This window comes from Gopherus evgoodei, chromosome 7 (assembly GCF_007399415.2).
Source record: "Gopherus evgoodei ecotype Sinaloan lineage chromosome 7, rGopEvg1_v1.p, whole genome shotgun sequence".
Taxonomy (NCBI): Eukaryota; Metazoa; Chordata; order Testudines; family Testudinidae; genus Gopherus; species Gopherus evgoodei.
In genome coordinates, this window is record NC_044328.1 from 55,054,522 (window position 1) to 55,079,176 (window position 24,655).

General features: G+C 42.0%; 2 protein-coding genes across 2 annotated transcripts in view; one reads left to right on the forward strand and one right to left on the reverse strand.

Annotated features, from left to right (window-relative positions):
* Positions 1 to 24,655, reverse strand: part of GLUD1 (glutamate dehydrogenase 1) — a 50,244-nt gene that overhangs the window by 20,440 nt on the left and 5,149 nt on the right. The window contains exons 2-5 of the mRNA XM_030571308.1: positions 10,729 to 10,809; positions 9,931 to 9,986; positions 6,553 to 6,616; positions 4,051 to 4,145 (exon numbers count right to left, since the gene is read on the reverse strand). Coding sequence (XP_030427168.1) covers positions 4,051 to 4,145; positions 6,553 to 6,616; positions 9,931 to 9,986; positions 10,729 to 10,809 — 296 coding nt within the window. The remainder of the gene's footprint in view (positions 1 to 4,050; positions 4,146 to 6,552; positions 6,617 to 9,930; positions 9,987 to 10,728; positions 10,810 to 24,655) is intronic.
* The window catches only part of SHLD2 (shieldin complex subunit 2), a 120,061-nt gene that overhangs the window by 7,817 nt on the left and 87,589 nt on the right, over positions 1 to 24,655 (forward strand). The window lies entirely within an intron of this gene.

The window sequence follows — 24,655 nt, forward strand, 5'->3', positions numbered from 1 at the left end:
AATGAAAGTATGAAATCAAAAATGATAAGCTATGCCCTAAAGAACTATTTTAAATGACTGCAGAACCAAGAAAGGAAGATTTTTCATTCAGAAGTAGCAGAGGTTGAGCTAGTTATGTGATAGCACATTAAACAGTCTTTGCTATAGCTTCAAAGAGTATATTAATATGCTCAGCACATCAAAGAAATTGTGAACCTGTATAACATCTTTGAGATCCAGTGATGCATGCCCCCGAGGGAAAACTCGGGAGCTCAGAGGGCACAAACAGTACAGCCTTTTAAAAACTAGGCCAGGGATCGGAAACGTTTGGCACTTGGCCTGCCAGCGTAAGCCTCCTGGTGGGCCAGGCTGGTTTGTTTACCTGCTGCATCCGCAGGTTTGGCCGATTGCGGCTCCCACTAGCTGTGGTTCGCCGCTGCAGGCCAATGTGGGTTGTGGGAAGCTGTGGCCAGCACATCCCACGTCCTGTGCTGCTTCCCGCAGCCCGTTGGCCTGGAGCAGCGAACCGTGGCCAGTGGGAGCGGCAATCGGCCGAACCTGCAGATGCGGCAAGTAAACAAACCGGCCCGGCCCACCAGGGGGCTTACCCTGGCAGGCTGTGTGCCAAATGTTGCCGATTCCTGAACTAGACCAATACAGCAGAACCTCAATGATACGAACACCAGAGTTACAAACTGACCAGTCAACCACACACCTCATTTGGAACTGGAAGTACGCAATCAAGCAGCAGCAGAGACAAAAAAAAAATCCAAACAAGCAAATAACAAGATAGTACTGTTTTAAATAGAAACTAAAAAAAATAAAGGGAAACCACATTTTTCTTCTGCATAGTAAAGTTTCAAAGCTATATTAAATCAATGTTCAGTTGTTAACTTTTGAAAGAACGACCATAATGTTTTGTTCAGAGTTATGAACATTTGAGAGTTACAAACAACCTCAATTCCCAAGGTATTCATAATTCTGAGGTTCTACTGTATTTTTTTGTTTGGCTGGACTGTTTAAAAGACACACTTAAAGAGCCACCAGTAAGAACCTTATATACGCTCTGGTGCTGAAACATCAGAAAAAAAAAACAAACCTCAATTTGAGTACTTGTCTAACCAACAATTATGTTTTCAGACAGACAGTGAGAGCTAGTCGCTAAAAATCTCACTATTGACTATATGGGACAAAGCAGCCTTGCAAAAATCATAAGCAGGATATCATCATTAAGGGTGCGATTTAGTCACGGATGTCATGGAATCTGTGACTTCCAAGGACCTCTGGGATTTCAGCCAGTGCTGGCTGGAAACTGCAGGGAGTTGGGGAGTAGCCCCACTGCTTCTGGCCGCCATGGATGGCAGGGGGGACTCCTGCCGTCACAGGCGAAAAGAGGGACCCTGGAGCTCCCAGCTGCTGTGAGGGGCAAGGGGATCCCCCACAGCTTCAAGCCACGAGCAGAGGGGGACCCTGGAGCTCCCAGCCCCTCCCTTCCCCCAACTGCCCAGGCTACCCCATTTTGTCATGGGTATTTTTAGTAAAGTCAAGGACAGGTCATGAGATTCTGTGAATTTTTCATTATTGCCCGTGACCTGTCTGTGACTTATTAAAAATATTCATGATAAAAAACTTGGTCTTAATCATAACAACTGGAAGGCATAAAATTCAAGTTTTTCTGCTTTTGCTTTGTGGGTATCCAAACACATCATTGTTCTCTTGCTCTATTCTTGATGCTTTTGTAGCACCTGTGGTATATAGAGGATTAACTGTGTGTGATCAGAGTATTAACACAATACAAACAATTCAACAATCACAGTATTTCTCCAGCTTGACAGTGTCACTTCAACAGGCCCTGCAGCCATGTCTCAAAACAAACAAACACTCAGGCACTTTAACAATTAAGACTAGCCATTCATAATACACCTCTACCCCGATATAACGCTGTCCTTGGGAGCGAAAAAATCTTACTGCATTATAGGTGAAACCACATTATATTGAACTTGCTTTGATCCGCCAGAGTGCGCAGGGCCCCCCCCGAAGTGCTGCCTTACACCATTATATCCGAATTCATGTTATATCGGGTCGCATTATATCGGGGTAGAGGTGTATATAGATGAACAATTTCAGAGAAATCACTGCAATAACTGATGCAAAAACCTGAGATACTGTGCTTTAAAAACATTTGATAAATGGTAAAACTTCATTAACACCTTAAAGAGCTAAATATATGGGCTTTGAACAGAAACACTATCTTTCTTCATTATACAGAGATGAGTATTTAATACTGCATTAAATTAAATACTGTATGTAACAAGAATAATGTTAAACAAACAAACTAGTTTGGCTAAATTGTCAAAAAGGACTGAAAGTCTGATTTTAAAACGCAAGCCAATTCTGAATTTTGTCCATCATTAATCACCCACCTTATTGTGCTTTCGTATGGTTATAGAACATTGTAAAATACAGTATCTCCTCACTTAACGTTATGTTCTTGAAAAATGCAACTAAGCAAAACGATATTAAGCAAATCCAATTTCCCTATAAGAATTAATGTAAATAGGAGCAAAGAGTCCTGTGGCACCTTATAGACTAACGGAAGTATTGGAGCATGAGCTTTCGTGGGTGAATTTCCACTACATGCATCTGACGAAGTGGCTATTCACCCAGGAAAGCTCATGCTCCAATATGTCTGTTAGTCTATAAGGTACCACAGGACTCTCTGCTGCTTTTACAGATCCAGACTAACACAGCTACCCCTCTGATGAATGTAAATAGGGAGGGGTTAGGTTCCAGGTAATTTTTTTTCACGAGACAAGACCTTATATACATATATAGTATATATTTTAAACAAGTTCTAATCAGAGGATTGTCTGAGGACCTGCTCATGAGCTCTCTGAGCTTGTCCTAAAACAACCGTGTTGATAGTAGATGGGATATTTCCCAGAGAATCTCTTGCTGCTAAATGATGAACTAGCACTTGGCCGAGCCCTCAAGGGTTAACACACTGTTAATATAGTCTCACACTCCACAAGGCTGCACCAAGGAGAGACACAGTAGATGCAGGGCAGCGGTTGCAAACATTTCCCTGGGGAAACTGAATGTGATGAAGAACCCATGCTATCCCTCTGGAGCACACAACTCCCTCCTCTGGATGGTGCATGCATGGCTGCACAGCCCCTCACTTTCCAAAGTCCCAGGGCGGAGTGGGGGTGGTGCTCAACTCCTGGCTCTTCCCCGAGTGCATCCTTACTCCTACCCACCAGAGCTCCTGAATGCCCATGAAATATCTGATTGCTGTGGGTAGGAGGCATCGGCAGGGAGGGGAGGCTGCGCTTTGCAGCCTTCCTCCTCCCCCTCAGAGCCTCCTGAATATTCGTGAAACGGCTGATTGCTGGGGATAGGAGGCAAGGGGTGGGAGGAGGGAGTTGCTGATCCTTGGGGCCAGCGGGGGGCAGGAGGCACTGGAAAGGAGCTGATGGGGGGCTGCCAGCCCACCCTGGTTCCAAGCCTCCATGGCCAAACAACGTTATAAGGAAACATTGTGCAACTTTAAATGAGTATGTTCTCTAATAGGTCAGGGATGTAACAACAAAACAACGTTAACTGGGATGACATTAAGTGAGGAGTTACTGTATTAACAAGCATGGTCAGACTTACCAGGGGTTAATGACCGATCTCCCTGAAAAAAAATAAAGACCTGCAAACAAGTTAAATACTGCTGTGAAAAGAGGAGGACATTGGATCAAAGGCTTAATGCAATTTGAATATGACCATACTATTTGTTTCATTATATGCAACACATGAAAACATGTCAAATGACTGCTGAAACTGCTTCTTTTTTGGAAATTGGTCATATCAACTAAACTTTTACATTGTGAAGAGGAAGTCTTCATGCTCTTTTTTCATAAACATGACCTAAAACCCCATGATTAAAGTGCTATAGTTACATACACAATTAAACAAAATTAGAGGACTAGTCAACAAGGCAATAGATCTCTGGCATAATGTTGGCTGGGTTTCTGCAAAGAGGAAGGAAGCTCTTCTACTTTGAATCATTTGCTCAGAACTTACATAGTGTCCTATGGTATTGGCGTAGGTATCTGCAATCCAGGACATCTCCCTCTCACCTGTGCTCATATCGGGGGCAGGCACATCAATACCAGGCCCTATTAGCAAGAGTAAAAACAAGTCTCAAGGATTAAATACAAATATTTATCTTCAAATTCTCTATCTCCTCCCCTTGGTGTGACAGCTGGGATTGGTTGAGATGACCTAATTTCATATTTAAACCTCAGTTATTCAAGGAAGAACAGACCATACTTTTAACAACTGTGGATTTTAGACACCACACCTTGTTTTAGTAACCTGGCAAAACCTGTTTAAGCTATCAAAATCATTGACTATCTGGTCCACATTTTACTTAAGCATCACATTAAAAAACAAACAAAAAAAACCAAAGAAAGACATTCCATCTAACCATTTCAATTGTCAATGCAGCTCAGCTACCACTAAGTACAATACACAAATCATTTATTTTGATAAATATATTTGTATGGATGCTGACAGACTCTCATGCATTCTAGAAAACAGGTACTTCGCCCACATAGACAGCAATAAAATGGAAGATACATAAATATGCTTGTTGGGACATCTTTTGGGACTTTGTTTTCTTAAGAGGTCAGGAATGAAAGAAAAAACGTGCCTTATTCCTCTCCTGCTCCTCTGAAACCAAGAGCTCTTTGCCTGCAAGTGTTCCAGCATCAGTTCAACTGGGAACTCTCTTCAGGTAGATAGGCTTAGGTGTTCAAAAGAGATTGAATGAAATGGGTCACCTATAAATGTCCCCACACAAGCTATGGGTTCACTTCATTTCTTTTGAAACCATCTCTGTGGTTCCTATGGGGTGGATCTTCCATTTCCTTCCTCTGATATCAGCCAAAAGCCTTGATTTTGCAACAGGAGACAGGGTAGTAGCAAACAATTCAATCTAAAAGATCATACATAACCAACCATATTTCAAGTGTGACAAAATTGTGTGTTCTGAGCTAACCATAAAATAAGCATAGTTATCACCTAAACTATTTTAAACTTTCATAGAAAATGTACTGCAATTTGAAAGTAAACAGGAAATTTAATTCTTTCTAAATGGCAATGTCATTACCTTAACATGTACAAGGAAGAACTGGCATAAATCCTTTATTGCTAGGTACTCAGCAATTTGACATTAGCTGAAGCATGTTTGCATCATAGAGCCTACACCATACTAAATATACCAAACACCTTCTTAAAAGCAGAAATTCAAATAACGATGTGCGTCAATCTCACATTAGACCAAAAAGTTAATAAAAGCCTGTGAGCTTAATTTGCCTTACCATACTACACCCACAGAAGATGTCAAGCATGGAGGGAGAAGTTAAAAGGGCTGAACTCAGCTCAGTTGGGAGCTGACGGCTGGCTGTCACTCAGTAAGAATTCTGTAGCCAGAGAACTGATTTGGACTGTTGGCAGACAGAGCCCCCCTGAAGGTAGGCCTGTAACAGGGATCTCAAGACAGTTGGGAAGGTAAGTAGGAGCAAGTGAGTCCCCTCAGAATTCTCTATTCTGCGGAAGGGGCTGTAGGAAGACTCCTGTAAGGTCATGGAACCAGAGAGAACTCCTACAGCAGAACCAGGTGGGTGGTAGAAAGCACTAAAAAGCTCTTCAGTGAGCCGATGGAAGAGGCTTAGAGAAAGAGGCACTGAAACACTGTGAACCCAAGAAGAGGCTATGGCAAAGACCCAAGACAGGGCAAGTAGGAAGTGGTGCAGGGATATAGCAAGGGATCTGTGTAGTCAGGCCCTGATTGCTTAGAAGAGTCCCTGGACCAGAACCCAGTTGAGAGGGAGGGCCAGAGTTCCCCTACCCACTGAGGAAGGTGGAACAGAAACCCCCTGACCAAGGATAAAGACTACTGAAAACCCCTGATATCCAGAGTAAAGATCAACTAGTCCTGAGCTGGACTGAAGGCCCAATGTGAGATTGATGAACTACTGTCTTACTCTGCAAGGCAGGGACACTATATCTGACCCAATCAGAGGCCAAGTCTCAAGAAATGTATCACAACAGGGCTGGAGCATCATGTTTACAGGATACTATCTAGTCTACATTGCTAACATACAAGAAATTAGATTCCCACATTACAAGTTTACTAGTATCAGGGGCATAGCTACAGGTGAGCCATGGCCTACCCTCTTAACATCCAGACCCAGCCAAATATGAGCAAGGATGTAGTGCTGCCACAACGGCCCGAAGCGTCACTTGGGCACCTGAAATTCAGAATGGAGCTATGTGCCCACCTTTCAGAAGGCTACACTCCAGCAGCTCCGCCTTGCCATTTTCTGAGCTGCCTCACACGTGTGCCCAGCTCAGCAGGTGAAGCACTTTGTCTGGGGGCACCAGACCTAGAAAGAGGGCATGGCGTAGGGGGAGAAGCTGAGCTAGCACAGAGTCATTGCTCATCCATCCAGAAGTCAGGGCCCACCCAAATTTCCACTCCTAGCTATGCCACTGACTAGTATCACTGTACTTACATACCGATAAATCCTTTCTTTGCCAGCTCCATAGTAAATCTTCTTGTGATCTTTTCCAATTCATTATCCTATTAAGAAAATATAGTAAGTGCCAAAGGAGTCACTAGGATTTGGTATAAGTGTTCAAAGTCAGCCTAAAAATTTCCCACAAACATCATAGTTTTTTTTAAAAAAAACTAAAAGCTGTTCATGTGTTTACACATCAATTTTCATAGTATCTGCTGGTAACTCCCTTTTTTTGTACCATCAGTATAGTAGGTGAATTGCTTAGGGAGGTCTCATTTTCTTTATGTATATTTTCCATTATTCACAAGAAATCATGAATGCATCAGGAGAAACACAGCTAAGGACACTGGTCAAATATTTCACTGTTTAAGAAAACCTTGTAAAAACAACCATTTTCCTAGCAAATAAATGTAATATAAATTAGATATATAGTAGATGACAGCAATCAGTTCTGATTATTGCATAATTAATGCAAAGTTTCAGTAATTCATACAAATATTAAGTTTATTTGAACTTTGACATTTCATGTAGTGGCTATTCTAGTTCTATAACATCTGAATACTGGAAAACATGGCTGCAATTGGCTCACTTTAAAAACTAGTAAGCGAATCACCCACATTGACACATTTTTAAAGTCTTAAATATTGTATAATCTTATTGCTAGAGAAAGTTTATGGTTCACTAAGTGCAAAATTATTCTGAAAAGAAAAGGTAATGTTTCGGATTAAGCTTTCTCCACGAATAGCATCATTTGAAAAAAAAAATCTAAAGGCAGCAACTAGCCTGCAGCCTAAATTTCAGAAAAAGACTTTACAAATTAAATGATATAAGAGTATTTGACCTTTTACACACGGAGTTCTTAAATATCAAATTGTTTTGATACACCTTTGCCTGTCAGTTGTACATACTGTATTCCTGGGGGAATTCTGCACCAAAAAAATTAAAAATTCTGCTAAATTCTGAAATTTTATTTGTCAAACCACCACAATACAATCACTCCAGTTTAAATTATTTTGGTAATGTATTTGAAAATACCTGTCAACAAGTATGTCAACAATACACACAAAAACACCACAAAGATTTCCCCAGGCATAGACAGTTAAAGAAACCCCTATGATAGCCCAGTTCCAGTTGGGGGGTGCTGGAAGGGGCTGCCTGGGGACTCCCAGAGCTCCCCCTCCCCACCTGAGTCCAGGCACAGGGCATCCACCTACCCCAGAGCCCAGCCATGGGGCACCCCCTGGCCCAGACACTTACATACCTCCAGACCCTTTACTCCCCTCAGCTTCTTTACTGTCCTGCCAGGGGAGGTGGTGTGGTGCAACCCTGCCCTTCCTCACTCTTTGCCAGAGCTGGGTCTCCCGGGCCCTCTCTTGTCCCCAGGAGAATGAGGATTGGGCCTGGCAGCCAGTGTGTGCAGCCTCCATCCACACTGGGTTGGACATGCTGCTCATTGCCAACAGGGCTCTGCAGAGTCCAGCAGCCCCTAGTGGCAGCCAGCAGCTCTGCAGTCCCAGTTCTGTAGGGGAAAACATGGAATTCTGTGCAAATTCTCCCAAGAGTAACACAGAGACTTCATTAAATCCAGAGGTGGGCAAACTTTTTGGCCTGAGAGCCACATCTGGGTGGAAAAATTGCATGCAGGGCCATGAATAGGAAGGAAGAATCCCATGCATCGCTACACGCTGGGGATCGACTGGCTAAGCAGCCATTCTACAGAAAAGGATCTGGGGATTATAGTGGATGAGAAGTTGGATGAGTCAGCAGTGTGCCCCTGCTGCCAAGAAGGCCAACAGCATATTGGGCTGTATTAGTAGGAGCATTACAGCAGATCGAGGGAAGTGATTATTCCCCTCTATTCGGCACTATTCAGCACCTGGAGTATTGCATCCAGTTTTGGGCCTCCCACTAAAGAAAGGAAATGGACAAACTGGGACGTCCAACAGAAGGCAATGAAAATAATTAGGGGGCTGGAGCATATGACTTACAAGGAAAGGCTGAGGGAACTGGGGTTATTTAGTCTGCAGAAGAGTGAGGGGGGGATTTGATAGCAGACTTCAACTATCTGAAGGGGGCTTCCAAAGAGGATGGAGCTAGGCCAGGAGGAGGGAACCTATAGCATGTGTGCCAAAGGTGGCATGCAAGCTGATTTTCATTGGCTCTCACACTGCCCGGGTCCTGGCCACTGGTCCAGGGGGCTCTGCATTTTAATTTAATTTTAAATGAAGTTTCTTACACATTTTATAAACCTTATTTACTTTACATACAACAATAATTTAGTTATATATTATAGACTTAAAGAGATCTTCTAAAAGCATTAAACTGGCACACAAAATCTTAAATTAGAGTGAATAAATGAAGACTCGGCACACCACTTCTGAAAGGTTGCCGACCCCTGAGCTAGGCTGTTCTCAGTGGTGGCAGATGACAGGACAAGCAGCAAAGGTCTCAAGTTGCAGTAGGGGAGGTCAGGTCTAGGCTGGATATTAGGAAACACTATTTCACTGGGGGGATAGGGGTGTGTGAAGCACTGGAAAGGATTAGCTAAGGAGGTGGTGGACTCTCTATCCTTAGAGGTTTCTAAGGCCTGCCTTGACAAAGTCCTGACTGGGATGATTTAGTTGGTGTTGGTCCCGCTTTGAGCAGGGGATTGGACTAGATGACCTCCTGAGGTCTCTTCCAACCCCAATATTCTATGATTTTAGGATAATGTAGGGCTGAGGGAGGGAGTTGGGGTGCGGGAAGGAGTGCAGTGTACAGGAAGGGGCTCAGAGCAGGGGATTCGGGGCTCTGCAGGGGGTTGGGGTGCAGGAGAGGGTCAGGCTCTGGCCTGGTGCCTCTTACCTTGAGCGGCTCTGGGGTGGCAGTGGCGCGCAGCGGGGCTAAGGCAGGTTCCCTGCCTGCCTGCCCTAGCCCCACGCCACTCCTGGAAGTGGCCAGCACCACGTCCCTGCGACCTCTAGGGAGGGAGAGGGCAGAGGACTCTGAATGCTGCCCTCGCCTGTGGGTACCTCCCCAAAGCTCCCATTGGCCACAGTTCCCCATTCCTGGCCAATGGGAGCTGCGAGGGGCAGTGCCTGCCGTCAAGGGCAGCGCGCGGAGCCCTCTGCCCCCACACGGGCCGCAGGGTCGTGATGCCAGTAGTTTCCAGGAGCGATGCAGAACCAGGGGATGCATGGAGCTTGCCTTAGTCCCGCTGTGCCACGGGGCTGGCAATCCAGCAGGCCAGATCTGGCCTGTGGGCCATAGTTTGCCCACCTCTGATTTCATCTAAGGAAAAAACTGATGGATTTCTACTGAGCTTTCAATGCTGTCGTAAAAAAGAGCTTTCAAACTCTTCCCATTTACACAAAATATGTATATAATTTAGACTTACGGTATAGTTCTTTGTATTGATCTTAACACCAGCCTTTGCACCGCCAAATGGCACATCTGAAAAAATTTTTAAAAGAAAAGAGTTTCATTTTTCAAGATAAAAAGGTAGAACAGAAATGAAAAGATCTTTAAATTATGTAAAAAAGGGGTAACTTCTATAACTTTGTGTAAACATGCGTATTTGGAAGTTATCAGGTCACTAAACCCTCACTGTCAACTGTGAAGCTGACTCTGCCACATCCACAGCACAATTTCACTAACATGTTCACTAAAAATCTACATTCTGTTCATACAAGGGGCAGTCTTTTCAGATCAGCTTGAAGAGGGTCTTCTAAACACAGTAAGTCTAAGAGCTATTTAAATCTATTTCCTTCAAGTTTTGCTGTTTATTAAGGACAATTTTGTTAAAATACAATCTTAGATCTTCCTTACAGCCCCATCTATTCAATCATGAACTAAGTCCTTATGGTCAAGTGGGATGTTGCCATGTGGTACTAACATATTAAGCATGGGATAATTTTACTGAGAGATGAAACACAGCAGAAGAGCTGAATGCCGAGAACAAAGTACTATTGAAAAACATGTAGCTTCAATAATAGCAAAGGAAATACAGCACTATAGTTACTGGGTAAGCACTCAAAACCACTTGTTGCAGATTTTAACAGGTTAGATTTTAGTAAAAGGAGATTAGTATCTAAAAATAACAAAACTGAGTCCTTCAGCTATTTCACAGTGACTTAAATCAATGCTAATTCAAATGACAATTATTATCTGTACTTGACAAACTAGTATCACTTACCAACCACAGCACATTTGTATGTCATTAGAGAGGCCAAAGCTTTCACTTCATCCACACTAACATCTGTGCTGTAACGAATACCTGAAAAACATACAGGAAAAAACAAACAAGAAGAATGAAGTGAGTTTGCAATTAGTATTTGCAAATTGCAAACAGCAACTCTAGGACACCAGCCCACTACATGCAAGTGGGCAATCTCTCTATCAGCTTGTCAAGACTGAAGTAAGAGATGATGTACAACAGCCTCAAAATAACAAAAGCAGTGTAGGAAATAAAATGCAAATCATTAACCTCAAGTTAGTTGTTTCCGGTAGTTTTCAATAGTAGAAATGAAAGGGGCTCTTAATGTATATGGTTAACTTGGGACAAATGGTGTGCCTTCAAACCAGGGACAGTTGAGAGGTATTAAAGGAGAGGGACAGCTTTCCTGTAGTAAAGGTTTAAAGCTTGACTGTTCTAAGTGCTCTAAAATACATAAAGTTAATTGACTTGAAATTTGGTGCGTGTCATGGACGTACAGGATAGTGTCAGTGTTCGAAGTTTGGGTCCATTTGACTATGAGGTTCTAGAAATACAGCTCCCAGAAAGAAAACAACTTTTCTTTATGCTGATGCATTCTGGCAACTTTTTTTTTTGCTCACGGATAGATATCAACTTGCACAGCATACCACCAAAAGCTATTCTTACCCCTACCTATCATTAAATCCATAGACTGTTCTCAGACCCCACCTCACAGCTGAAAATGCCCTGCTACTGACACAACCTACACAATTCTGTACTGTAATGATGCAGACTGGAACCTCAAGGTACATATCCACCTCTTTCCTTTGATAAAGATCACAGAGGGATCAGATCCAGATTTCCACTGAATCATTATCACAACTCTACAATGCTCCTCAAACTAATCCCCAGATCTCCTCATCACAATCACAACTCTTCCCAAGCTGTTCCAATTTACTCCTTTACCATTCTGTACAGCTAGGGCAGTGAATGCAGCTTGAGTGCACGCAGATAACTCCCAATGGCTATAGCCAGTTTGGGGAGAGTGGCGGGGGGCAAAGAGCTAAGGTTTACCCTACTCTGTACTTCCTGGTGTTCAGAGCTTGAGATCTGCTGAACTCGACATTCTGGAAGGACATGAGCTATCACTGGGCAACCTTAACTCTGTGTTAACAAAGCTTGCTATTTAAGAATCAGTAGCTTCCAGAATGAATCATTCAGCAACATAATGCTAAGGCTTGCTAGCATCTCTCTAACCCTAAGCGTCACAACTCATTCACTTTATAGAAAATGAAGTGGTTTGTCACTGGGCATGGAGACTTTTATAATAAAAAATCTTGAATATGACCTTGCAGGTAGGGTAATGCAAAACAGCTTTTGTAAAATTTGAAGGGCTTGTAATATTTTGTATCTTTCTGACTTAGAGGGAGTTCAAAACAAACTGGAAGCTAATTTCACAAAGGTTGGGAGTATAAATTGTGTCTAAGAACTTTTATCTTCTTCTGATTACTGAAGCTGAAAACAGTGTGCGTCAAATGTCAGAAATTGGTTTTTAAATTCTTTTTATATTTAATTTACATGGCAGCGTCATACTGCGTTACCTAGTTGCAGCTGCGAAGTAGGTAACTTTTTTTAGTCAACCCTATCTGGGTACATAAATAGAACTCTAGATGCTCAGACCTGCAGTTTAGAATGTGAACTTAGTGCCCACAAAAGCCAAGGGATAACAGCACAAGGTTGCCACCAAAAAGTAGCTACTATGCAAGTCTCTCCCACAGCTCTACAGAGTCTAAATTCTAACCTACGATGATTCTCTCCCCTAGTTCTACGATTTTTAAGCATAGGCTGTAAATTGTGACAAACTGGGGAGAGGGAAGGTTGTAGCAGGGATAGAGTGTACACCAGAAACAGGCTCCACAGATTTCCTATTATCCGAAGGAGAACACAAATCCAGGTCCTCAGACGTGAAAAGCATTATCCAAAGTAACCCCCTGAGCTCCTCTGAAAGCCATTAATGAATGCACTGGAAATGATCCCAAGTCTACAAAGAAACTGAGTGTAGCTCAGAAGTCTGCAGCCAAATTTCTGCCTTCCTATGTGAACATATTTTTCAGTAAGTCTAACAAGAGTTATAGGGCTGAATGCTTCCCTCAGAACAGGCATATGATTTTAGTTTTTATCTGACAGTGAAATTAAAAAAAAGAAGGACTTAGGTTTTTCATTGCAAATTCATTACATAAATGGTTAGTATTGAGACTAGAAATACCACAAACTGTTAAAGGAAATTTTAAGTTTTTAAAAAGGTGCAATGCATTAGAATAGTAAAGTTTAAACTCTGAAATGCAGTTTACATGTTCTCCCCAATCTTGCTCTAATAACTCAGGGGAAGCAGAATTCAACTACCTTCCTGAAAATACTTCATCTGGAACGTACATTACATGCGGCACAGCTTGTTCTGACTGAGTACAACATTCCATTTTTGTTCAGTTTTTCCTGACACATACTCATCTTTCTAAGGCATGTCTGCCACTCAATGTCAAACTAGAAGTGGCTGAAGCACCATCTACACTAAGTAGAAGCCAGCTTTTCTGTAACCAGGTTATGATATGCTCATTTGACTTAGTTACAGACATGGCTGACTTCTGTCCACACAGCAGCTCTTTCAGCTGTGTCAAACAACATTTCTACAGAGCTTTCTCCCAGTCCAAGTCCATTTGGCCATGCAGCAGCAGAAGACCAACTTTGATGTAGTGGACAGACCCAGTCTCAAACTCATTTTTGAATGGATGTATCCAAAATTTGAAGAGAGACATTTTATGCTTGCTGAACAATGATGCGATTATTTTTCTCAGTTCAAACAGGGTTTAAGCCAATATTTACCAGTGTCCTGTCCTAAACTAGTATTTCCTGGGAAATTGCCAGCCCTTTGCAGGAGGATGCACAAAGATAAGACGTGATTTCTAGTATACTAAGGACTTCAGTGAAATCTAGTTTGACAACTTCCTAGTTTAGCAAAAGACTCAGTGCAAATTAGATTGGGAAACAGCATTGCTATGCATCTGGAAATCCTTTCTGCACGGTGTTCCCATCTCTGAAAAACTTGTGCACATTTTTCACATTAGAATAAAGAACAAAGCTTGAAGCAACCAACAGTTTATGGCACTCCAAAACATTTAAGAAACACAAAGAAGACCACCACATACAAGCTGCACACCAAAATCATCATTTTAAAAATCCTAGCATGGCCCACACAATGTCTCTTGAACCAGTAACTTTTAAAGATAGTTAGACAAAGTTATCTTTTGTAATGAAAGGCTTAAGCTATAGCATGACTCACAGCCATGGAAAATACTTTCCACTGGAAAAGACCCAGAAAGTCTTGTTTGTAAGTGAAGGATTTTCTTTTCTCACCACACCCAAAAAAAGTTAAGCAAAGCCACAGTACAGCAAGTTATTAGTTTCTTGTTCCTTTTCTTCATGTTGTTTAAATTGCTTCAAATTCCAACCTACTTTGCTATTTAATTGCTGAAGAATAGGGAAAGACGTTTATATCGCAGGGTCTCAGCTTTTAAACCTGGACACATACAATTTTCATTACTGGTCAGTAGTACATTAGAAAAATAAAGGACTGATTCCGCCAACCTGTGACTATGATGTAGAGAGACAGGCCAGTCAGCTGAATCACCTTTAGTCTGAATTGTTAGAGAGGTTAAAAATTACATCATACCAGAAATATTTAACTGTATAATACATCAGGAAAAGCCCACACCAGCAGAAGGAAAGGAAAAAGTAGTAAAGATCATAAGTAGCATGTTGCCAAATACAATAATTCATTAAATATCACCCACCTCACCAGTTTGCCATTCTAGATTTTTTTTTCCCCAGAAGAATAGAATACAGGAGATTTCAATAGTGCCAAATACATTGGTGCAATAAGTTAATTCCACAGGATAGTGCGCAAAAGAGAACTATCACTACAGTTATCCAGCTAAAGCAGGGGTGGGCAAACTATGGCCCACGGGCCGAATCCAGCCCATCAGGGCTTTAGATATGGCCTGCAGGATTGCCACCCCCGTGGCATCGCGGGGCTAAGGCAGGGTCCCCTGAAGACCTGGGGGGAGGGTGGCGGAACAGAGGGCTCCGTGCTGCCCTTGCCTGCAGGCACCACCCCCCGCAGTGGCTGGGAACGGGAAACCGCGCCAATGGGAGCTTCGGGGGAGGCACCCACAGGCGAGGGCAGCGCGTGGAGCTCTTCCCTCCCCCCCCCCCAGGCTGCAGGGACAGGGTGCTGGCTGCTTCCGGGAGCAGCGTGGGTCCAGGACAGGCAGGGGGCCTACGTTTAGCCCCGCTGCATGCCACTGCCACCCCGGAGCTGCTCAAGGTAAGCAGCGCCGTGCTGGAGCCTGCACCCAGATTCCCTCCTGCACCTCAACCCTCTGCCCTGAGCCCCCTGCCACACCCCTCCTTCACCCAACCTCTTGCCCTGAGCCCCCTCGTATATCCCACACCCCTCCTGCACCCCCAACCCCTTGCCCTAAGCCCCTCCCTAAACACTGCGCCCCCTCCCACACCCAGCCCTGCATTCATGGCCCAGCATGCAATTTCCCCACCCAGATGTGGCCCTGGGGCCAAAAAGTTTGCCCATCCGATCTAAAGCCATCAAAGTTGAATGTGTACTCAACAATTATCCCTCCAACATATAACAGGACAGAAGTTCAATAATTTTTGAATCAGAAAGAGTAAGTGGAGGTTTTTCTTTTTTCCCCTCATGTATTCAAAAAAGGAAGCCAGAGAAACCTTCTCTTGTGGAGATACTAAGGCCTAAATCAGATCACACTCTGGCAGATCCCTAGAACATATTTTTAATGTTTGACAAAGTCAGATTTCAAAACAGACTGCATATCTCTCACTGTGTCCAAGTATCACCCTCTAAGAGTCATGGATGATACATTCACAGATGCTAAAGCCACAAGGGATCATTAGATTACCTAGTCTGATCTCCTATAGATTGCAGACCATTACATTTCACCCAGTTAACCTCTGTACTAAGTTTAAAAGCTTTTATTTGACTACAGCAGAGCTTCCAGAAAGAATGCTTGAACACCAACAAACAGTACAGCAAGATGAAATGGAAACTTTAGATCTGAATTTCTTCTCTTTATAAGTCCTGAATCAGTTTAGATGAGATTTTTGTTAAAGGATGTGTCAAAGTAGAAGCTATTTATAAGCATAAGAACAGCTTTTTGGATTCGAATGTCAATAGAGTCTGCAGTGGTGCTCTTATCTACAAATCATACTCCAGATGTACAGCAGGAGTATTCAGCCTACCCAGTTTAAATAGGTATTACAGAAATGGAGAACTGTCATAAAACAGGTACCAGCAGGTACCCCATGAAAGACCTTGATTTTTTAAGTGAAAAAAATCAAATCAACCTGTCTTCTAATCCAAGACCTGAACGTGTACAAGTTTTAATGTTAGGCATATAATATGCCTTGGCTTCCGAAAGAAACTGACAGTACGTTACTTTTAGACACTACAGAATGAGCAAGTTTCAAATGCAAATTAGATTTCCAGGCATACTGAGAACCTAGTGATGCTTAATAAAATGTACCCATTTGCAAGTGGATACATTCAGAATGTTTCTAGACCCTTTGAGTTTAGTTATCCCACAGCATGATCTCTACATTAGATACTCCAACGTCTACAGAATATAAAGTAGTCCTTCCATTTAAGGAGCAAATAAAGGTTCTCTAGTCACCATAGTAACATTTCATAGCAAAACATCCCAGACCACTACTCCCACTGAATTAAGCTTCTTACAGAGCTCAGCAAGTTTGAATAAGAGTTCATCACAACTTGGAAGTTTAGGGTTTTGTTTTCTACTTTGAATTTCATCTCTTAAAAAAAAAATACATCCCACAAAAAAGAGAATCAAGACTGGAAGGAGATACAAGCTTCAGGCATTTTTAAAGGTCAATTTACCACCACTACCACCCCTCTTTTAAGTGTACAAAATGTACTTGTTCTGTACACCGCTCTATATGCAAAACATATAGGTATCAGAAAATAAGTTTTTTTCATGGCAGGGACTACTTTACTCTGATTGTACAGCACTTACCAGAATGGGGTCCCAGATCCCAACTGGGATTTATAAGAGCTACAGCAATCAGATATTAATTGTAATCTCACATTAGAAACAGCTCTTCTGATGCTGCAACAATCAGTTTAAATCAGTTTTCATTGATATAAAGTAATTCTGCTATAGATACTCATTTTAGACATGGTGATCCCCGGTAACATTTTCACATGGGTTAAGTTTGGGAGGAGTACAAGGGAAGAGGTTAGCTGGTTTTTGTACTAAAGGATTAGTCCATATTATGGATTTATTAACCTTCATTTGCATATATATAAGTACCACACCACCAGCTTTCACATGCAACATTAGGAACAGAACTCTTAACTACCTGCTCCAACATGATTCACAGGCCTCTTCAGAATGCATGATCATTTTTCCACATGTGAAAGTTAACCAAGAGGTGCACAATGAATACCAGGACTTGTGTTTAGTGTTTATTAATCAGCTGGAAATGGGAGTGAGCAGTAAAGTGGCAAACTTGCAGATGGAAAAAAAATAGGTTATTTTAGTGAAACTCTAGAGGGACCTAACAAAGCTAGGTGAGTGGGTAATACAATGCAGGATAATATTCATTGTTGACAATGCAAAGTAACTTGTATTGGAATAAATAAATTTAACTACTCATGCTCATTCCTGGGTTCTAAATTAACCACCCAGGAAAGAGACCAGAGTAAACTACATTAAACAGAGATTTAAAAAAAAGAATAAAATCCCTCTTATTCCCAGGGATTAGCCAACCACTAAATTAACAAGGAAAACCCTCTCTGTGGGTAGATTAGTCTACGGTTGTCTATAATAGTGATTCTTCCATTTTACTTTGATGCATCTACTAAAGGTCATTGTTAGAGCAGGTAACTACACAGTTCTGTCGCATCTTATGTGCATTTAATATGCACGAATTCAGCTTCATGCGGTTAGCAAAAAACAAAAACAGAACAAAAACAAAAGAGAAATATAACAATTTAAATACAGTTCCTGTAGTGCAGGTGATTCCGCCCGCCATTACACTCAATGTAATTTTGACTATACGCGGTTTTCACTTTACACGCTGACCGTGGAACTTAACCCCAGCATAAGATGAGAAAGACCTGTATGGACCACCAGTTTATTTCTCTGTGACAATTCCTGCATTCCTAGCAGAAACAGCTCTGCTACTTCAGACCTACTTATCTGCATGTATATTCTCTGAGAGCAGTGAAACAAGACTGTGTTTATTAATAAGCAGTGCTTGCTGTTCAAGTGCACAGAACATTAAGAACATCATTCCCTACCAGCAACCAGAGAAGTAAACAGTAGCTCTTCAAATCTGATATTTAAATGTATACCCACAATTGCATCTGTTCTAGCGTGCCTAGTTTCAACAAAAGGGGAATGCTAAACCTAAATGATAATGCTAAGACCTAATGCTAAAATAAGGAACCATTATGTAAAATATACACACAAACTTAGCCATTGGTAGAAGCTGTATCACAATAACACGGCTCATTTCCATAAATGTTTTCCATAGCTAATACAACTTAATTTTCAAGTTTTCAGCATTCGTTTTAGGTTGCAAGTGTCATATGGTGTGCAAAATCCCATCTACTGTATGGCCCCCGGTGACAGCTAGTAGCATGAGCTGCACTAGAACTGGTTGACAATTTTAAGGTCCTTGTGGTAAGGGCCTATAACTGTTTAAGGCCTAGTCTACATAATTTTTGCACTGGTATAATTATTTGAGTTGCGGTTATTAAAAAAATAGTTATACTAGTACAACCCCTCTTTCTACCGACATAAATACATCTTAGATCAGTGCAACCTATTCCCCTTCCCATACATGAATAAGATATTCTGGTAGAGGCACCTTTTATATCAATATAATAGAGGATGGGTTTGTAGACTCAAACTATATGGGTACAGTTAAGTAGTACAATGTGTATATTTATATATTCATAGATAAGGCCAAAAGGGACCACTGTGATTATCTAGTCTGACCTTCTGTACACCATAGGACTTTCCTAAATTAACTCCTGTTTGAGTTACAGCATCTCTCCTGGAAAAGCATCCAACTGAGAGACATAGCTCACATCAACTTAACACAGCATCTACACCGTGCTATGTCGGCTGGAGATGCTCTCCCACCAACTTACCTTCCGCCTCTCGGCAAGGTGGAGTACTGAAGTCAACGGGAGAGCACTCTACCATCAATTTATCGCATTTTCACCAGACCCACTAAATCAACGTTGCTGCATCAATCACAACGGCACCGATTTAGCATGCCGGCGTAGACAAGCCCTTAGAGAAATAAGGCCTTGTCTAAATAAAGCCTGTATAATAGAGCACTGCCAGAAGCAGAGATCCAATATTAGCAATCATGTAGTGTCCAATCGTAGAACCCCTGTTGGGCGAAGAGGATAGCAGTAGAATAGGGAAGATAACTGTAGAGGAATAAGTTATTAGGATAAGAAAGACACTCACATGCAGATACAGGACAGGAGAGAAGGTGAAATCTACTAGCCAGAGGAGAACAGAAAACAGAAGAGATAGACTAGAAAGTTTCTCAGCAGAAGTTCCCCTTGGCAGTCAGTCAGCTAAGCTGCTCCATAAGGAAATGCAGATTCATCATCCACAAGTTGCAGAAGCAATCATTTAAGGCAGTCATTTGTCTCTAAAATAAAGAATAAGGACTGGGCCATGCATATCTGACCACTGTCATGTGACATTCCATTTCAACAGGTTATTGAAAATCCCTAACATCACAGGTCAGCGATCCGTCTGACCAGAGATGAAAAATGTGTATGGAAACCAGAACCCTTAGCTCTCAGCTACACTGGAACTAAAATATATGCTTGTTGCTTCAGTTTTAGACTATTTCAGGTGGCCAATGTGGACAGGGGCCAAGCTGTTTCAGACCATATGGTCAATTTGGATTCATTAACAGTGGACTCTTAAATAGTTACCATAAACAAGTGTTAAGTAATTTTTTAAAGTGTATGATTTTAGCCCCAATGTAAACGGGGCCCTATGAACATGAGTGAATCCATTCCTTACTACCAAGTAGCTGAGAACCCCACAGAAAGTGTTAATATAAAAGAATGCCTTTATTGACCTTAAGCTTTCAGCCCCCGTTAACTCTAGGAAACCTACCTGTTGACAATTGTTCTCAACTGGCTCATGCAAAAACGCCTTAACTAAACAGTTTTGTCCCAGCTATCAGTTACACAATTTTTAGACTGTTAAATAAGATTATAGATTTTAGTTAGAAAACTGCTAGTCTAGTCTACTTTGCCTTAAAGTCAGTTGTGTTCTGCTGCCTCCCATTTCCTGTACCCTATTTGGATTGTTTTAGTTCTCTAGGCAGCTGTCACTATGACGAGCAACAGCAACTGTGGTTTCCTGTTAACTCCAGCTCTTAGCACGCAAGTAACCACATAAGCAAAGGAAGGGAAAATGATTCTTAGTAGCATTTTAGCTATCATTAAGCATCTATCCAGCTTTAGAAAGAGATGAATTTTGGGTAACAAGTAATTAACATAATAAAATCCAGAAATTACACCACAAAAAAAAGGGAGGAAAGAAGGACCCTTACTTCTCTGAGAATTTGTAGAAGTCTTATTCTTCCTTGTCATTTAACTTTATTTTCTACCAAAAGGTAATTACTAGAAACTGGGATGTGTAAGCCTAGATCATTCTTTTATAAATCTATCTCAAGCAGAATATTTCAATGGACATATAACCTGATAAATTAATGGCCGTTTTTGACGTGTTCCTAGAGCTTATAGAGGAGAGGCACCAAAATGTAAAGAAAAAGATTTATGCTGCTGGGTTCCATATGTTTGAAACCCTCAACATATATAATTAGTACCCTCTTGACTACTCACTCTCTTATAATAGAAGTGCCATGAATGCTTGAGCAAAAATGTCATTTCAGGTGCTCTAACTGTTTCTGATGGCAAGTGCTTTTAATTATAAATTGCTTGTTTTTCTGAATGGGCTCAAAACACTTCCCTCCATGTACCAGTGAAATGAAGCAGCTGCTCCTTCCCTGAACTATTATTGTGTAGGGTGTGTTATTGGTAGTGAATTATAGTATTCAAATCAATCAGATCATTTTTTGTTTTTAAGCATTTCAAAAGAGTCACCAAACAAGTTCTTATATATATCACCAATACCTTAGACTACTGAATCTAGAAGTATTAAAAAAAAAATTTTATTAAACTATTTATGTTGCTTACTCCTTACATTTCACTGATTGGATAGGCCGAGTCAGTTTCACTTTTGGGTGAAAGACTTAGCACTAGTATTTGAGTCGCAAATACTGCAGGGATATGTGAGCAAAGCCCACTTCCTACTGGAATACCCAATTATGAAAACATTTCTATAGGTCTCAGATTTTGTAAATGCATACAGTATTTATAAATTTTAAATTTTGAGGTAACAAAGTTTGACAAGGTTATTGCATAACTACTGAATCCAACAGATACCTAAAAGTAGAATATTCTAGATAATTGTATTTAAGTAAACTCACCTAAGTGTGACTTTTAAACGCAAATACATACAGGCATTAAAGACAGTAAATCATCATAAATGAATTATGGAACTTATATGAAGGATATGGCAACAAGTGCAAAAGAACCCTGATCTAACGGAATAACATATATTATATTATGTACCTAAGATCTTAGAGCCTTTTGTCTATAATCTTCAGACAATATTTAATACTGATCCTTTTCAAAAGAAGCTCTTATCTTTCAGTTTAGTACCTGGTATGATCTGGATTTTTCTCAGTTACACTTTTTACTAAATAAAGATATAAACCCAAAATAGATTCCTATAAGTATTTGCTGAAACTCAAAAATAACCCAATGATACTAGAGTTTAATGTACAATGCTTATGCTAATTATCGATGCTCATGTACTTACTAACAGCAAGTTACATAGAGGTCCAAAACAACTGTTTAAGCATGTTTATTCGGCAATACATTTGGTAAATCTTTAAATAGGAAAGGTTCCCATTTTGCCCCCACAGCGAAACCCTTCCTTTCACCAGCGCTCAAAATTTGGGTTCACCAGCTGCAAATGAAAGGTCTGTTTGGGTGATCGAACAGATCTATGAGCTGTGTGTCAGCTAGTACCATTAAAGCCTTCCCAAGAGCACTACTTGCCACTTCTCTCCTAGCAACAACTTCTGTCACAGATGCCTTAATTTCCCTACCTGGTTCTTGCTGCTGCTGACTGTGGTCCAGACTATCTTCTGGCCTCCACCGCCTGCAAAAACCATAGCCAGCAATTTTCACATTTGGCAAACTGTTGTAATACTAATTTTTGAGCTCTGCTTTCACATACTTATCTTTTGACTCCAGTTTAGTTTATGCAGACATCTAAATGTATAATAAAAGCACTGAATGTTTTAAGCACACAAGCAAGTCCCTAAAAATTCACTTACTGGAATAAGAAAGCTTCTCTGGTTACTAGAAGGGCCTAAGTAATCAATTTCTGCAGAATGCATGTTTTCTGATTACAAAGATAACTTTCAAAATGTTATCCAATACAGTACACCATCTTCCTGAAGCTCCAGACAGTTTCAAAGCTGCTACTGCTACTTAGAATTTTGCTGAGCATCAGCATATTAGCAAGACTTTGATTAGACTCACTGCTGCTATGAGCAGCAATGAACAGTAAAGAATCACGTCCATTTCATTACACTGCTGAAAGCCAGAAGTGGCAAAAGAGGCAGAGACTGAAAGACTCAAAACTAGGAGTAGTGGAGACCTGCCATCTCTTCAGGACATGAAGGCAGCCTGAGAGAAACTGAGTGAGAAAGGAGAAACAGAAAGTTCCTTCACCTTTCTAGCGGTGAAGTGATGGCGCATGAAGTTTAAGAGTTAGACTATACAGAGGCTCATAAAAGTTGAAGCACTCAAAGAAGGGTTATGGGGTAGCACCAATGTAGAAATATCAGCATCATCCCATTATTTTTCTACAACTCTCAGGAAACTGATTTTTATTTATTTAATAACCAGGATTTCTTTCTGCCCCTATCCCTTGCTGGTGCATATCCCCACCTTAGTCTATCATAGCTACCTACACAGTGGGTTTACTCCTCCAGTTACCTGATGCATAGCAAGTGTGCAAATCCATCTCTATGATGTGTTTAAATATGATTTCATGTACTTGAAGTCATCTGATGAACTATCACTTCCCAGCTACTCTATGCTATTAATCTGGTCTCCCAATAGGTAAATTACCAGTGTTCAGCCTAGATCAAATATGAAACATCCTATACAGCATAAATTAGATTTGTATTACATTAATATTCAGGTAACAGCTTTCTTCCCTCCTTCCTCCTCCAAACCCATCTCCTGTTATTCAAACAGTGAACAACATGTTCAGAGTTGGGCCACTGACACCAGCAGGGATGGAATGTTGGAACTTGAAAGTTCCACAGCAATTGGAAGTGACAGCTGAAGGAAGGATCTAAAGAAAGAAGAACACTTGCCCCACTGGGGAGAAAAGAGATGGGAAAGTGCACAGGAAGATAGGGAACCATGAGAGCAATGATGTTAGAAATGGGAAAGGAAGGAGAAAGAAAATAAATGAAGAAACCAAGGGAGCCAGGAAAGAGACTGAGAAAGATCCTTGGTCTCACTGAACTGAGGGGAATGAGGCGTTTCAACTATCTGGTCCACTGGGAGTAATGGAAATACTCCAGAGAGTGAAACATTTGTTCAAGGCACTGACTTGAAAAAAACAAAAAATGGGTTTTAAACCTGACAGAATGACTATCAGAACTCAGATTTTAATGGTATAGACAAGGCGTGGACAAACATTTTGGCCCGGGGGCCACATCTGGGTATGGAAATTGTATGGCGGGCCATGAATGCTCACAAAATTGGGGTTGGGGTGCAGAATGGGGTGAGGGCTCTTTCTGGTGGTGCAGGCTCTGGGGTGAGGCCAGAAATGAGGAATTCAGGGTGTGGGAGGGGCTCTGGGGTGGAGCGAGGGGTTAGGGTGTGGGGTCCAGCTGCAGATGCAGGTTCTGGGCTGGGGGTGAGGGATTTGGGATGTAGGAGGGTGCTCGAGGCTGGGATCAAGGGGTTCAGCGTGGGGGGGGCACCTCTGGGCTGGGGCAGGTGATTGGGGCACAGATGTGTGTGAGGGCCCAGGGTGGGGATGAGGTGCTTGGGGTGCAGGAAGGTGCTCCAGGCTGGCATTGATGGGATTTGGCAGGAGGGGGATCAGGATTGGGGCATGGGGTGCAGGCTCTGAGCGGCTTTTACCTCAACAGCTCCCAGATGCAGCAGCATGTCTCCCCTCCAGCTTCTAGGTGGAGGTGTGATCAGGCAGCTCTGCATGCAGCCCTGTCCACAGACGCCGCCCCTGCAGCGCCCACTGGCCGCAGTACCTAGCCAATGGGCGCTGTGGGGGCAGTGCTTGGGACAGAGGGAGCGTGCGGACCCCCTGGCTGTCCCTATGTATATGAGCTGGAGGGGGGACATGCTGCTGTTTCTGGGAGCAGCGGCACATGCATGCAGAGCGACCCCATTCCCTGGTTGGAGCATGGCAATCCCCAAACCCCGCTCCCCAGCGGGAGCTCGGGGGCCATATTAAATCAGCTGGTGGGCTGGATGTGGCCCGCAGGCCATAGTTTGCCCACTGCTGGTGTGGAAGGTTCAGGATAAAAAGGTCAGTTACCATAGTAGGAGACATCCCAACAGCCAACCCTCATTATATTTACTTGCAGAGTAAATTGCTACAGAACATTATTAACACTGATGTTAAAAGACATTTTCTAGATAATACTGCTAAAG